The sequence below is a fragment of the Lycium barbarum genome, chromosome 11, assembly GCF_019175385.1.
Source record: "Lycium barbarum isolate Lr01 chromosome 11, ASM1917538v2, whole genome shotgun sequence".
Classification (NCBI taxonomy): domain Eukaryota; kingdom Viridiplantae; phylum Streptophyta; class Magnoliopsida; order Solanales; family Solanaceae; genus Lycium; species Lycium barbarum.
The window spans coordinates 6,121,996-6,137,999 of record NC_083347.1 but is presented as its reverse complement, the minus strand read 5'-3'; the positions used below and the strand labels follow the sequence as shown (position 1 = coordinate 6,137,999).

The window sequence follows — 16,004 nt, the reverse complement described above, 5'->3', positions numbered from 1 at the left end:
GCTTAATATAAAATAAAAAAATAACCAATATGCTTTTACGTACTACAGACACGTGTTGCAATAACTTTTATACCACGAGAATAATATATACATCCTTTATTATTCCATCTCTGCAGGAGATAATTTGTGGTATTTCTTTCATTCACTTCGGGGAATCAAGTCTGGTCATTTAGATGCACTTTATAATAGCTCATCATTTTTCTCAAGTACAAGAAAACATTTCTTCAAAATAATGTCTCAGATATACTACCAATTCTTTCTGCTTCAGGAGTAAAGTTGCAGAGTTTTACTACTTCAGGACTAAAGTTTAAAGGTTTACCACTTCAAAAGTAAATTTCAAGGTCTTACTACATCAAAAGTAAATTTCAAAGTTCGACTACTTCACGAGTAGATTTCAGAATATTTACTACTTCAAGAGTAAACTTCTTCAGGAGTAGATTTCAAGGTCCTACTACTTCGGGAATAGGATCAGAGTCTTACTACTTCGGGAGTAGAGCTCAAAGTTTACTATTTCGGAAATAGAGTTCAAGTTTGCTACTTCATGAGCAAATTTCAGAGCTTACTACTTCGGGAGTAAAGCACAGAATATTCAGAATATTTTTTCTTCAATTATTCTACCTCTTCTGGAGGTGACTCGTGATAACTTCACAACCAATCGCACGTCCTTATTTATAATCTTTGATGAATATCGTCACATTCACTTCTGGGAATGGATCTGTATTTGTAACATTTATCAAAAGTTCTCATTCTTCAGGAATGTAACAGAATCATCTCTACGTATTCTGGGCATATCAAATTATGATAGCTTATAATCTTTTTTAAGATATTGCTACTTTAGGAGCAAATCGAGGCATACATATACTATAAGCCTGTAAAATTATTATCACTTCTGGTGATTGTATAATTATTATGCACTCTGTCGGAGTTCACGCAGACCATGAAATTAGTGTCATAATAACGAAAATAGTATATTTACGGCAATGGACAACAAATGACTTGCTAATATCAAATAAAACTTCCATCATATTAATTAGGGGTATTCGAGTAAGTACTAGATCATTGTAAAGAATCCTTCACATAATATATTGATATCATAATACCCAAAGGAAGATCATGTTCACATAAGTGGGATAATCATATATATATATATATATATATATATATATATATATATATATATATGTATGTATTTCTCCTTTTGGGATCTAATTTAGATATTGTTAATAATTAATGAACACGGTAATAAGTGAGGGAGAAACAAAATTATATTTTAATCTCTAGTAAATTCCTTTTCATGATAGAAGCTTTAAAGAAACCTTTCCACTCCAATATGTCACTGCTTCTACAGAAGCAAGATTTGATCAATATTTTATGTGTAGCAAGATTTGATCAATATTTTATGTCTTCTCTTAGCAAAATTGTTCCCAAGTTAGCCTTTGAATAATGTAACTAACAATAGATCTTAACGTGTAAAAGAGAACAACTAGAGAGCTTGCAAATATAAAAACAAAGCAGCATTGGAACAAATTACCTGATTTACTTCAATTGATGGTAAAGCAAATCCAAAAGTTGTTTAATCAAACTTTAACTTTGAAAAAATTAGAGATTCGTGCTAATAACGTGTTATAAAATAATAAAGCAAGCAAGAAGAATATTGTGGTGAAAGAGAGAAGAGAGGAGATATCTTTATTTCTCTTGTTAGGATGTCTTAACAATAAAGGAGAACTTCTATATTTATAGGGGAAAACTGACTTGATCCCAAAGTCACTAACCCTAATATTTCTCCTAAAGATAGACATCCACAATACATAGATAACTATTCATAACAGAATTATAATTTTAAGAGTTGAATTTAGTAGTAAGTTAATAGGGGGGAAGATTTATCCCCATAAGGAAAGTCCAACAATCAAAATATTTTAATTCAAATCGCAGTTTTACGAGTTGAATTCAGTAGTAAGTTATCATAGGGAAGATTTCTCCCCAAACAGGAAGTCCAACAGTCAAAATATTTTAGTTCAAATTACAATTTTACAAGTTGAATTAAGGAGCAGTTTGTTTCCTTAGAGCCCGTTTGGATTGGCTTATAAGTTGCTTATAAGTTGTTTATAAGTTGTTTTCAGCTTTTTTGAGTGTTTGGCTGGCCAGCTTAAAGTCATTTTGTGCTTAAAATAAGCTCAAAAAAATAATTGGGCCCATTTGACTTAGCTTATCTAAAGCAGCTTATAAGCTGAAAACAGCTTATAAACCAAAAAAAATAAGTTAGACTACCCCAACTTATTTTTTTTAGCTTATAAACTGCAAACAGTGCAGCTTATAGGCATAAGCCCATCCAACCAGGCTCTTACTCCGCTTATTTGGCAATAATCTATATTATTGTAAAAGCAAAATCCTCTTTGAAGTATTGACAGACTGGATTACTTTTTGCATTTCATGTTGGATAAAATTATAATTATAATTAACTTTAAAAGACTTCATTGTTCCCTTTATTTATAGTTTGACCTTTTAAATTAACTAAATAACCTCATAGCTCATTGTTTGTGACGTTAGGAATGCAATAAGTTTTTAATTAACAAAAAAAATTATTATTTTCTTGTACGATCACATAATAATAACAGTAAATATTTCTTCAAATTATTCTCATTTCAATTTATCGAGTTTGCATTAAAAACGAGAAACTTTCCAAAAATTTATACTAACACTCAGATGTTTATATCAAATTAAATCTGCATTAATTGATCATGATTAAGTGAAGATATTTAAGTGTAAATATTAAATACATGTCATACTTATTAGTAATAAATTTGATATAAATGCTAAACTTTTTGAAACTTTACGTGGAAAAATGGAAAAGATAAAAGGGGTAGATCTCATCTTTTTCCCCCAAAAAACAATAGAGACATCCATATGATTTTATCATAGTACATACAACAAAAATAAGGTTATCACTCTACATCAAATTTAGCAAAAGAATAATAAAACCAGAAGGGAATTGAAAAATAAAAAAAGGCTGAGGGGGAAAGGGTCGTAGAGAGAGAATTATCAAAGCAGGCCCCAAATAGGAAACTTTCTATTCGAACGAATAGCGCAATTTCAAGCCCTATTGGATTCTTACAACACACTCACACAATTTCGAATAATTACAGTCTGATTAAGGTAAGCCAAATCGTTAATCATTAAACCTCTTTTTGGTTCGTTTAAATTGATCCAGATTTGAATTCTGTACTGCATTATTCATGACGTGTTAGTAGTATATGATTGGAATATATTTTGTTCATGAAATTAGGTGATTTTTTGCGTATGGATGTATGTGATTGAATTTGAAGTTATACTGAATCAAGCTTTTAGTGAGTTATTCGGTTCTGTTTTGAGATCACAACATTGATAATTTGTTACTACTTTTTAGTATGTGATGTGTTTTTTGGTCCAGATTTGAATTCTGCACTGATTCATGACGTATCAGTAGTATATTGTTGGAATATCTGTTGTTGCGTTTTTTAAATGAAAATTAGGCGATTTATCGCGTATGGATTTATGTGATTGGTTTAGAAGTTTACTGAATCACCATTTTAGTTAGTTATTCGGTTCTGTTTTCAGATCACGATATTGAGAATTTGTTACTTCCTTTGTTCCAATCTATGTGATATTTTTCGCCTCCCGAGATTCAAACTGCATGAACTTTGACCAACATTTTTAGATGTATTTTTCACCAAATTGATATGAGTAAAGTTACAACTTATACTACTTTTCATGTAGTTTTTCAATATGTAAATCTATTATTAAAATATTGAGTTAATCAAATCCAATTTAGCTTCAAAGTAAATTGAATCTCGTAACGTGAAAAGTATCACATAGATTGGAACGGAGGGAGTACGTTTTTCGGAAGCATTATTTAATTGGGCTTTGGACTTAGTTTGTGATGTGTTATGTGGTTATAGTATAGGTATATAGTGAATTCACCTTTCAGATTGATTTGGCTCTGTAGGATAGCATTGGCTGTGTAAGAAGAAGGATATTTATACTGATTCGGTATGGTGTGAAGGCTTTGTAAGCCACAACATTGGGAAACTCACAGCGATGCGGAGACGAAATAGTGATTAGGAGTTGTACCTTGAAGAAATTTTTACATTGTGAAGAGTTGGGGAGTATGGTATATTGTTGGAATTTCTTTTTTTTTTTTTTTTTTTTTACTAATGAAATCAGGGGGATTTTTCTCTTATGGATGCATGTATGTGATTGGTTTTGAAGTCTACTTAATCAACCTTTTAGTTAGTTATTCGGTTGTGCATTGAGATCACGACATTGAGAATTTGTTACTTCTTTTTCCAGAACCGTTATTTATTTGGAGTTGGACTTAGTTCATGATGTGTTCTTTGGTTATAGTGTAGGTAGTGAATTCGCTTTCTGATTGATTTGGCTCTGCGAAAGGCAGAAAAGAGGATCTGTAGGATAGCATTTGCTGTGTAGAAGAAGGATAATTTATACTGGTTCAGTACGTCGTAAAGATTTCCTCGCTGCAACATTACGGATCTCACACCGATGCAGAGATGAGACGGCGTTAAGAAGTTGTACCTTGAAGAACTTTTACATTGTGAAGAGTACTTGTGGAGTATAGTGAATGAAAGGGTTTTCAGAGGGAAGAAAGAGATGACTGTTGTTGTTATTGTGTTGTTGGAGGAACAATGACTGGGTGGTCATTGGGTCTTCGGACAGGAAGCGATGGGTCGTTGCAGCAACTGGCACAAAATGGAGTTTTGCACTCTCAGAATTCGTTTGTCTTGCGTAAACCTTCAAAGACATCACTTTCTGGTTCCAGAGAGAAGGAAAGACTTCTTCCCTCTATTTGCAGGTTTTTGGTGCGAAGGCAGGTTGGAATGCTGATTTTGGTTGCATTTGCACTCTTGGCTTTTGTTGCAGGATTTTCCATGGTTAATAAAGGTCCGTTTCCTAAAGTCCGTTTGGTTTCTTTGTTTTATAATAGGGATCTATTTATGTTTTTAACTTTAGTAGCTTTATTCGCTCGCTCTAATACTTTTTCTTAGTTGGACCAAATACATATTGTGGTTAGGTGAAGGAAACGACCAATTGAAATGAAAGTGTTGGTTTTAACACACCTGCCCAAGATTCATAGGATACAGCCACTGAGAAAGGAATTAGAGTCACAAGTTTGAGTAATTGCAAGGAATAGAATAAAGTTTATGTCATATTCTAGACTGTATTCTGACTTTCTGAGAGCAGTGAAGTTTTACTGTATGTTGGCTTCTGGCCTTGTAACTTCTACTCTATTGAAGAAAAGCGTGAAGTTTTGTTCTTGACTTCCAGCTCTATTGGTGTAACCTCTTATCAATGTGACATTTAGTGAAACAATAAAATAAATATGGAGAGACAGGGATAATTCTAGTTCTTACTAATTATATAGTTAAATTAGAGCGGCTTCTGCGCAAGGGTCGTATTTGGAAGTCATAAGCTAAAAGTTCTTCACCTGTTAATTGGATTAATGATTTGATAATAAATTAAAAACATTTCATATTTTATTTTCCTTCGGGGGTGGCGTGGCAGCGAATGAAGTCGGTATCTATCCTGTGTTGATCTGTGAAATGCACTAAGTAAAGTCAATAGTAATTTGTCTCACTACTGCAGTCATAGATTTATAGTGAATTTGTTAGTTTACTCTTAATGTCTTTCTTCTTCTGAGCATCGTTGGAGTATCGATCTATTTCATGTCCAAAAAAGAGAAAAAGGAATTTATGGTAGGTGTGGTGCTTGCCTCATTTTTTTTTGTGAGAAGTGGCAAAACCATCATCACCTGTATACTGCATTTTATTTGGTATTGAAGTTGCTTTTGTAGTTTGTAATGAGATGGATTTCCTGATTTTCGTACAAGATTTTTGCCATTATCAGATGATGCATCAAGGAGCTCCGAATTGGACTTCAAGGATTGGTTTGAAAACAGCACATATCATTTATCTGCATTATTACCCAGGAAGGTTATGGTATGCGGTGAGAATAATGCTCAGCTGCCTCCTCCCCATGCTTTGGCTATGACAGAGGCTAAAGATTCCACTACTTTTCCCGATCCTTGTCGAAATTTTGCATTTTCCCCTCCTCCACCTGGTGATAGGAGGCGAATTGGGCCTCGACGTAAGTGTAAAACTCACTTGTTTCCAACCTGATCTTATTTCTTAGCTGATCTCACAAATTTGTATTCTATCCTTTTCTTTGATCAACACTTCATGTAATGTTATAATCTTGGTTATACTCTCTTTAATTTTCATTCAGCATGTCTTGTATTTATAAATATTTTGCTTGATAAAAAAAAATTCAGCATGTCCTGTATGCTACGTTCCTGTGGAGCAAGCAATAGCTCGTATGCCTAGAGTCCCGTCAGCGTCACCTGGGCTTCAGCATTTAACTTATTTCCATGAGCAAATTCCCATGAAGACTGAACCTCACAGGGGTTCTGCATTTGGTGGGTACCCTTCGTGGGTGGATAGGAATGCTTCTTTTGACATAAAAGAGTCAATGACTGTGCATTGCGGGTAAGTTGCACTTGTCATCTTGACACAGCCACTTGTCTTATTGTTGTTGGCTTTAGTGTTTTGTCCTTCTTCCAGAGTATTTGCTCTTTGCCCATCCCTAATATTTTTGGGTCAGATTTGTCAAAGGTTGTAGACCTGGTGATCAAACGGGGTTTGACATAGATGCGGCTGTTCTAAAGGAGATGGAGCAATTCCATGACGTCATTGTTGCATCAGCCATATTTGGTACTCTATAGCTATGCTCCATGTTTTCATCTTTTTTATTTTTTCATTTTTCTTAAATAAATCTAGCAGTATAAGGTGCAAGTGGATCAGAAAATGTAGCCAAGCTAGAAGTGGCTAGTATCAAAACCTTAAGAACTTTCATCTATCTATAGCACTGTACTACACTGATGCATGAGAGATAATCAGGCACTTATTAGCTGTCACCCATCAGTGCCACCTAGCTATGTCTTAAGAAACAAGTTTGCTTTCGTGCACTGCTTATTTTGATCCTTTCAAAATCCATGATTGGTTAAGTAAAATTTTCATAGGTGTATAACATCCTCCCAATCCTGATTGTGCATGATACAGTCATTAGCAAAAAATTTAAAAAGTATGATTTTGATATTTGAATTTTCCAGAGCTACGCAAAAGATAATATATGAATAATAGGGCAAAGTTGTATTTTTATATATTAAGTTGAACAATAGTGTAAAATATTAGTCTGAATTAGAGAAAAGATGATCATTTTGGTATTGGTTACAATAAATTAGCTTAACTAAAATGACTAGCTGGTATTGTCTTTTTTTGAATCTGGTAATGTTTGTCTTTTTGCCAGCGCTAAAAGAGTTTAGTTTTGTTTGTACGTGGCTGTTCAATTATAGAATTTTATTTGCTTATCTTATCTATGCGCCTAGAAACGGATACAATGCCTAACACTAATGGAGCGGAAATTTTTTTCTGTAATATTTTTGAATTGGATCAGATAAGTTTGCCTTTAAGACTTGATATTTATCTCTTGTGGTTTCTCTAGAAGTTGGAGAATTAGTATTGTGGCATTTGTATCAGGCTGCAATGAGATTATTTATCCCTTACCTCTATCTACACAAATGCTCTACAGGAAATTATGATGTAATTCAACAGCCAAAGAACTCGGGTGAAATTGCACTTGAAAATGTTCCCTTTTATATGTTTGTTGATGAAGAAACAGAAGCATCCTTGAAGAATTCTAGCCTCTTGGACAGCAGAAATAGGGTTGGTTTATGGAGGATCATTCTTGTTCGCAATGTGCCTTATTCTGATGCGAGACGCAATGGGAAGGTTTGTTCTCCTGGTGTTCTTCCAAATCCTCCCATCTCAATCAAAGTTTCTCTCTCAAATATTAAACCTGATCCCTAATCTGCTTTCTTCTAAGGGGTTGAGGTCACGCAAGTGCTTGATGTGGCATCTGGGTATGAAAACAAACTAAATTCTGAGCATGCTGTTCGTAGGAACCAAAAAAAAAAAAAAGAAAAGAAAAGAAAAGCAATGAACTTTTGTAGTCATATGTTGCTTTTGCCTTTTAGTAATATAAGTATCTATTGTGGAACATTGTAATATAGCACCGTAATCACTGTTAAGTTAGTCTTTTACACCAGAGGCGAATCTAGAATTTCTAGAGTATGGGTTCACTATTAAAAAAAGAGCAAAAAAAAATGCATTAAGTGGGGATTGATCCTTGAACCTCTAGGTAAATAACTTAACCTTCAACCAAGTGCACTACTGAGTCTTTTGTAGCATGTGTTCCTACAGGTAATACTAGATATATTTTAAGAAATATACATATAATATACCGAGTTTAATCGGATGACCATGTATTCACGGGACCTTAATTTTACCCCTAAATTCGCCCCTGTTTTACACGTCTAACTGGAAATTAGTGTTAGCAGATTGAGGGATCCTATCTTTTGATTCATGCCATGTTGGCATAATATTCTAAACTTTCCTTTTTTGATTACCGAGAAATCCCTGAGGGTTTCGAAACTCGGTGGGTAATGGGCCACCCCTCTATCCTTCTCCACTTAAATACCCAGTTTTTTTGTCTACGACAAGGTTTTGAACCCGTGACATGCGCCTAAACCACATATCACTTGCTGCACTCTAACCACTAGACCAAATCCTTATGGCAATGTAATAGTCTAGACTTTTCTTCACAAATGGTGATGAGAACAAACCAACACTCCAAGAGGTAATAGAATATATGCGATGTCTTCTTCTTCTTCTTCTTCTTCTCTTCTCTTTTTTTTTTTTTTTTTTTTTTTTTGTAGAGGTTCTGTTATCATTCATCTGACATCAATGTGAATTTATTTTGTTATATCTTTCTTTCGTGGAGTATAATTTCAGAATCTCTTTCGTATGTAAAGTGCTGATTAAAAGTAGAACATATGAATATGGATTTGCTTGAAAGAGATGTATCTGTGGCAGGTACCTAAGCTCCTACTGCATAGGCTCTTTCCTAATGTCCGCTATTCAATTTGGATAGATGGAAAGCTTCAGCTCGTTGTTGATCCCTACCAGATCCTCGAGAGGTACATTTGGTTTTACTGCCTCTTGTGTCCTTGTATGCCCGGTTGAAATACCTTATGCTTGAAGAGATTCTACAATAAAGTTCTAGCAATGGCTAATTATTGGTGATAAGGGAAAACGGTTTTTAATAATGGCTAGCTACTGTACATGGTTTTGATTTGGCAATAGATCTAATTCATTTTCGTTTAAACTTCCCTATATTACTTATCATATTTTTATGCATATCATTTTTCCACGAATATGAGAGAACCAGTGCTAAGCTGATAGCTGTGGGGTGAAGCTGATATATCATGGGTTATGACTGGGGTTTGGAGGCTTGGAGCCGATGAAGAACTGCATCATCTAAAACCAGATTGTTGTTGCTGATTTTTTTAAGTTTCCTGGCTTCTCCGTGCAAACTCCAAAGTGCTAATGCTGTGTAGTAATTATCATTAATGAGTTGATTTTCCAAGGAAAGATAATATACATACTTTTGTTAAGAAAAGATAATTTACATACTTGTATCTGCTCATTTTAGGTATTGATCAAATGATTGTAATAGTGGAAGTATTGAATGATGAATGGTCAATGGCCATAATGCATAACGGTATCCATATTCTATTTGTGGTTTTTACCTTGAATGTGTTTTGTATGGGTACTATAGTAAGACTTTATTAGGTAGGATACTGCAGCCCTAGGGCTTTCCTATGATGCCACCCCTCGGACAATGGCCAATGAGTTATTGATGATTACCTTGACAGAAGCAACAGATTGATAGTTTATTCTCATATTTTTTTTCCTATTGCTGTATATTTTCTTTTCGACATGACCATATTCTATTTGTTGTAGTGGCGGCAGGCGTGTACCTCCTGAACAAATGATTCATTCTTTTTGTAGGTCTATACCTTCTAGTTGCGATATCTCACCTCTACTTTAACTTTATGAGTTTCTTCTTTTCTATTCTCTCAGATTCTTGTGGCGCCAGAATGCTACTTTTGCTATTTCAAGACATTATAGACGTTTTGATGTCTTTGAAGAAGCTGAAGCTAATAAAGCTGCAGGGAAGTATGATAATGTATCCATTGACCACCAAATTGACTTCTACAAGAAAGAAGGTTTAACTGCATATTCGGAGGCTAAGCTTCCTATTACTAGTGGTGGGTCCATAGTTTCATTTTGTGTTTATTTGACCACTTGCTCCCAAAATTTACTTAGCTTAGCAAATTTTCTGCAGATGTTCCTGAAGGATGTGTTATTATAAAGGAGCATATTCCCATAACAAATCTCTTCACCTGTCTGTGGTTCAATGAAGTTGATCGTTTTACCTCAAGAGACCAGTTGAGTTTTTCCACTGTTAGGGACAAATTGATGGCAAAAGTTAGCTGGAACGTCAACATGTTTTTGGATTGTGAGAGGCGGAATTTTGTGATACAGGTATCCCCAAAAGAAAACCTCCTTATTCCACCCAAAACCTATAATTAGCCAAGATACCACTAAAATGTATTTTGATTCTTAAATTGGGAAAAGTTGGATATTACGTGTACGTTTCCACTTTTACGGTTAGCTAGTTATTTTCCTTAAAGTTTGCTGCGCATTACAATCCGATACTTTCTCATAGCATAAGAGTGTCTATACCAAATCTATGCAGGCATACCATAGAGATTTACTGGAGCAAAGGGCTCACATGCAAGTTGTGAGAAGAAGTCATCCTCCACCCGCTTTGGTTCGTGATAGTTCATCTAGTAAATCTCCTGTAAGGAGACCTCCAAAGCGTGGAAGAGGTGAAAGGAAGTCTAATTCAAGGCGACATCGGAAAGCTGGGGCTGGAAATAAGGGTAGCAGTGCAACATTTTGATTTTCTTGTCCTCCCCCTTTTCTCCCCTTCCTTTTTTGGCTGCCAAAAGAAGAGAATCCATTTTTTCAACCTATTTGTTCCTTACTATTATTCAGCAAGGTTAGGACAATTTTGATAGGTACTTGTCAGATGGGCGAAGAAAGAAATTAGTTTTACTTTTGTTTGAGGTTGTGAATATCAATTCAATTAACATTGTAGATATCACTAATTGAAATAATAGGTTGGTCCATTCTTGTTTCTATAGATGTCATATTTTCTGCTATTAACTCTACAATGAAGTTATATATGCTACAAGCAAATGAATGAGAGGGTCATTTGTAAGTGACGCAGACATTCATATTGCACCAGTTGGATATAAGTTTAAACTTGTGATTAGAGCCTTGAATTCTCTCCCACGTATTATTCTTGAAAAGAGCATGTATGTTGTTGATGCTCCAAGCAAGTTCAAATGTTAAATTTTTCATCATATATACTGTGAGATTAATATGGATTTAAGAAAAACATATGTTTGAAGACCTTAAAAAGAAATTGTGATGTTTGAAATTATTATGGATTAAAAAGAAAACACATGTCTGAAATTAACATTGATTTATAAATATCCTAAAATGTTTTTCTTTTGTACAAGCTTGTATCCAATAACTAATTGAATATGCAAATATGTGTGGTATACTGGTATATTAAGAAGAAATAACAGTCGTATATGACTATGTGACAAATAACAATTAAAATATATCCTATTTGAAAGTTGATTATTCAATATTTCTTCACTCTCACGTGCCTAAAAGAGAGGTACCATTTAGCAATTCAGCAAGGTAATTAGAACAAAAAAGAATTCAGATGTTCAAAAAACAAGAGGTATTATGCCAATGAAAAGAAAATATATCTATCAAACCAAAAAATAAAAACAAAAACAGATATAAAAAGAAAAAAGAGAGTAGGGGTAAATTCGTCTAAATGGATCCTTTAGGGGCTGCTTTGACATTTCATAGAAAGTCAATGCCAATAAGCAGCCATTGTTGGAAAACGTAGACAGGAATTTGTCCACATAAACCTCCCAAAAACCCTGTCTTGGCAAGAAGAATAAACGAACCAAAGGTACGTTATAATCTGAATTTTCACTTTATTTTGGCGATTTCAACTTTCAACAAAATTTGCTTTCCATGGTGTCTTTTTTTTTTTTTAAATTAATTTTCTTTGGCTACACTATTAAACCCTTGATTTTTTTATTTTTTTTTGTGTGTGTGCATCGCCTCTTTTGATATTAGGGTTTTATGTGTTTGTTGAGATCAAAGAACTGATATTATAGATGCTTATTTGAGTTTCACAAGTTAGAGGTTTACTATAATAAAATCTTTTAGTACTAATTCTATTTGTTTCTGGTATTCTGTATTCTTATCTGAGGTACTTTGTGACACTTGAAATAGAAGAATTAATCTAAATAGCTGCCCACCCAATCGCGGAAATTGAAAATAGCTGGCGGATATCTAATATGTGTGTAATTTATGTATACTGGCTAGGAAAAGTAAATAGTGAATCCAGCCGGCTATTTGTGTAAAGGTCCCATTGAAATATTCAGCATTTCTGAATTCAGATCATTTTCTGTAATAAAGGCGATAGGCTTTGTTTATGTTAATCGTTTGTCATGTATGCACTTTTGGGCTTTTACCTGTTTTGCTTGGGTTAATGATAATTAATTGACTAGAGAAGTGATACATGTGGAATTTGCATTGTATTGTTAGTGAGTTTGTCATATCTTACATAGAATAATTTAGCTTGTGTTTTTCTTTATTAGTTATTTGATATGATAAATCCCACCCCAAAACTAAGGGGCTTGGTCCCTTGGGGGTCGTTTAGTTCAAAACCGGGATAGTCCAGGATTATAATCTCAGGATTAAAACTAAGACTATAACTTAGATAACTTATCCCAATTTCTATATGGGATAAGTTATACCAAGGTTTGTTATAAAAATAATACTGCTTTTACTAGTACCTCCAACCAGACATGAGATAAGTTTGATCCCAAAATTTAAGCCGAGATAACCCACCTAATCCCTTGACGGAACGGCCCCTTAGTGTCTTGAACACGCAACCTCGTGGTTGGACGTAGAGGTTAGTATTGAACACAGGCTATCCCTTGGTACCTCGCACCACCAACCTTATGTTGATATACTCTTCTATTTATGTCGTTGCTAAACTTACAGGTCTTGTCAGAGTTAAGTTCTTTGTGCTAGAAATATAACGCATATCTATTTACATTTATTGAGATTTCACTTGATAAAGACATCTATAATGCATCCTGTGGACCTGGACAGACATACATTACATCTTGCAATAAGAACTAACATATCTAACGGAAGAACTTATATTGTTTGAGGAATTAGCATTAGTCCATACATTTTGTTTGCTGGGCTTTACACAAAGGAATGGGAAAAAAGGAGGGGGGGGGGGGGGGGCAGGGGGAGGAGGGGAGTCAGCGATCCTATGATTTTACGTGTAGAGGGATTAAAAGATATTTATACACAGACATAGATTAGCGTCCTTATCTTTCTGTCTTAAAGATGTCAGCTGGGAAGGGTGCTAAATAAGGACGGGGTAGAAAGAAGATGTCTTTCATAAGAGAGCTTTGTATATTGAAATTGCTTGGAACTTTTGGAGCGCGTATTGATATTGAGAATTTTTCTCTAGTTCCGATAGCTAGAATAGGTTTCCAATAAGGCGAAAATAAGAAGAAGAGGTGGCACTTTAGAATGCCAAAGAGTGACAATGTAACTAGGGGTGGATGTACTATGTGGAGGTAACTGTACGAAATTTTCCTCTTAATCTAAAAAAAATAATACTAGGCGATTTTCTTCCTTTGTATAAGTAGAGGATGAGCGGAATGCAGTAAGATATGGCAAAGGTATTCTGGACTCTAGAGCCCTTTGTGGAAAGTAAAAAGAGAAAACTGACAGAATATGGTAAAATTCTTGTAATGGCTTTGTATTCTCCTCTTCTACATGTTCTCTTCTTATGGGTGGTGCCATGGTGGCTATGTATTTGAATTGGATTTCATGAGCACTTTTTGTTCTAAATTGATCACGAGTCATTAGAAGTTTGATCATTTTAAAGTGTGATAATGGAAAGTTCAATTTGATATGATAATTGTTTGGGTAACATTGAGCAGCTTATTTGATTGACAAAGTTACAATTTGAAGACATCAGTACTTTAGATAGTTTTCTGGAAAAGAAAGGGACTGAACAAAATGTCCATGAAGACTTGGAGCACTATACCACCTGTTATCTGCTGGACTTTTAGGCTGGAAAGAAACAGAGGGCAAAAGGATAAACATATTAGCCTTAAAACACAGATGTACTGTTTACTGGTGCAACTTGTCTCTTGTAAATAATGTACATGTAACGTTAGACACGACGGAGGAGTTAGAATTTGTAATTTCTTTTTGTAGCACTGCTCAGTACAAGTTTACCATCTAAACTATTTTTCATTAGTTATTAAACAGAAAAAAAGATGGTACATTTGTTGGGGTTTTTGTCCTTTGGAAGGCTTGTTCTATTAAAACCCTTTGGTATATATATATCTTTTGTCCTTCTGGTGGCTGATTTGTGAGTAATGCTAATCTGATAGCCATCATCAATCTTTTATTTCCTAACTCTTGCAGCCTTCTTTGAGAATGGGGTCAGCCGTATCTTCAGCGCAACTGGGGGGTGGACTATCAAAGGAGAGCACTTCAACAGCCATACCTTTGTCGCCACAGGGGGGTGAACTACCAAACAAGAGCACTTCAACAACCACATGTTCGTCACAACTTCCAAAAGATGAAAAGCCAGCTTCCGCTACGGTCCCTGCAGATTCAAAGCCAAAGAAGAAGATTTGTTGTGCTTGCCCAGAGACTAAGAAGGTAAGGGATGAATGCATCGTGGAACACGGTGAAGCAGCTTGTGAGAAATGGATTGAGGCTCATCGGCAATGCCTTCGAGCTGAAGGCTTCAACGTCTGAAATTGGTTATAGAACTAATTCTCCAAAAAAGAAGAAAGCTTATATACTTATGTAGAATGTCTGGTTTGTGCTGGCAGTACAAAAATTAATTAGCTAAATTCTTACAGATTATTTATTCAAAACATTTTTTTTCGCATACTCAGAATAAACAGGGAATAATTTTTAGAAAGATTTGCTTTGTGGGACAGGAAATAGTGCAAATGATTTGGCTTCCGTTTATTTTGTTATTATGAGGATGTGGAAAGTGGACCTCGCATTAGACTTTGGAGATTACGTAGATTTGTTCTTCCCTTTTATCAGTGCATATTTTCTTTTTTTTATGTACTAGTATTTCTTTTAATCCTTCACATATTTCTACACTAGTTCTGACAAATATTTCTTCCGTTTCTTTTTTCACATCTTTCAATGCCATTTATTGTGTCTCTTGGGTGTTTCTTAATTATTTGTTTTGTCATTTAATAGCAGGAAAATTAATACTGAAAGATCTATATATATATATATATATATATATATATATATATATATATATATGTAAAAAAGCTAGGTATAAACAAGGTGATGTGACACGTCTCTATGGCCTCCATTGCTATTTATCTTTTTCTTCTTTTTTGACATTTTTCCCTTTATTTCTCTACATAATCTACTACTTAATTAATTGGATCAACAAAAACAAAAGCTTAATTAATTAAATATTCCAGTGGCAAAAATCAGGCCACGTACAAAGTGTACTAATCCCTCTCATTTTTTTCTCTGGTTTCCACCATAGCTTAATATATTCTTTCCTCTTGTTCCACAGCTTAGCTGAAGCTGCAATTCCAAAAACTACATGCTCTAATCCAGTTTTTTTCACTTCCTTCTCTTGTAGTAAAAGTCTTGTTTTACTATCAAGAACTGAGGCATTTGTAACAGGTAAAATATTTTTACTGCGGGTCAAGAAAGTATCGTCATTACAAGGTGTAGGGGAAGAAAGGAGCTTAAGAGTGTAAACAACATAAGTGGCAGATATGAAAATTATGAACCATACCATAAGCTTAGGCAAGGCAATAATAGAAAAGTGGATGATTTTTTCTGAATCTTTATCTTTGTGGGTGA

General features: G+C 34.5%; 2 protein-coding genes across 5 annotated transcripts; both read left to right on the top strand.

The window, feature by feature from the left end:
- Positions 1-2,888: 2,888 nt before the first annotated feature.
- On the top strand, positions 2,889-11,156 carry LOC132617112 (probable hexosyltransferase MUCI70). Of its 4 annotated transcripts, none has more exons than XM_060332020.1 (11): positions 2,889-3,153; positions 3,983-4,147; positions 4,386-4,935; positions 5,899-6,138; positions 6,323-6,536; positions 6,652-6,761; positions 7,639-7,838; positions 8,982-9,085; positions 10,032-10,219; positions 10,297-10,496; positions 10,711-11,156. In XM_060332020.1, exons 3-11 carry the CDS (start codon positions 4,680-4,682, stop codon positions 10,915-10,917), a joined length of 1,719 nt encoding a protein of 572 aa, XP_060188003.1. In that variant the 5' UTR covers positions 2,889-3,153; positions 3,983-4,147; positions 4,386-4,679; the 3' UTR covers positions 10,918-11,156. The 4 variants fall into 4 exon arrangements, with proteins under 4 accessions (XP_060188003.1, XP_060188002.1, XP_060188001.1 ...); XM_060332019.1 differs by having other exon boundaries at positions 4,381-4,935; XM_060332018.1 differs by lacking the exon at positions 3,983-4,147.
- A 729-nt stretch (positions 11,157-11,885) lies between these two features.
- LOC132618387 (cytochrome c oxidase copper chaperone 1) lies at positions 11,886-15,211 on the top strand. Its single transcript, XM_060333447.1, has 2 exons — positions 11,886-12,012; positions 14,574-15,211. The coding sequence occupies exon 2, from the start codon at positions 14,586-14,588 to the stop codon at positions 14,910-14,912; it is 327 nt and encodes a 108-aa protein (XP_060189430.1). The 5' UTR covers positions 11,886-12,012; positions 14,574-14,585; the 3' UTR covers positions 14,913-15,211.
- Positions 15,212-16,004: the final 793 nt, after the last annotated feature.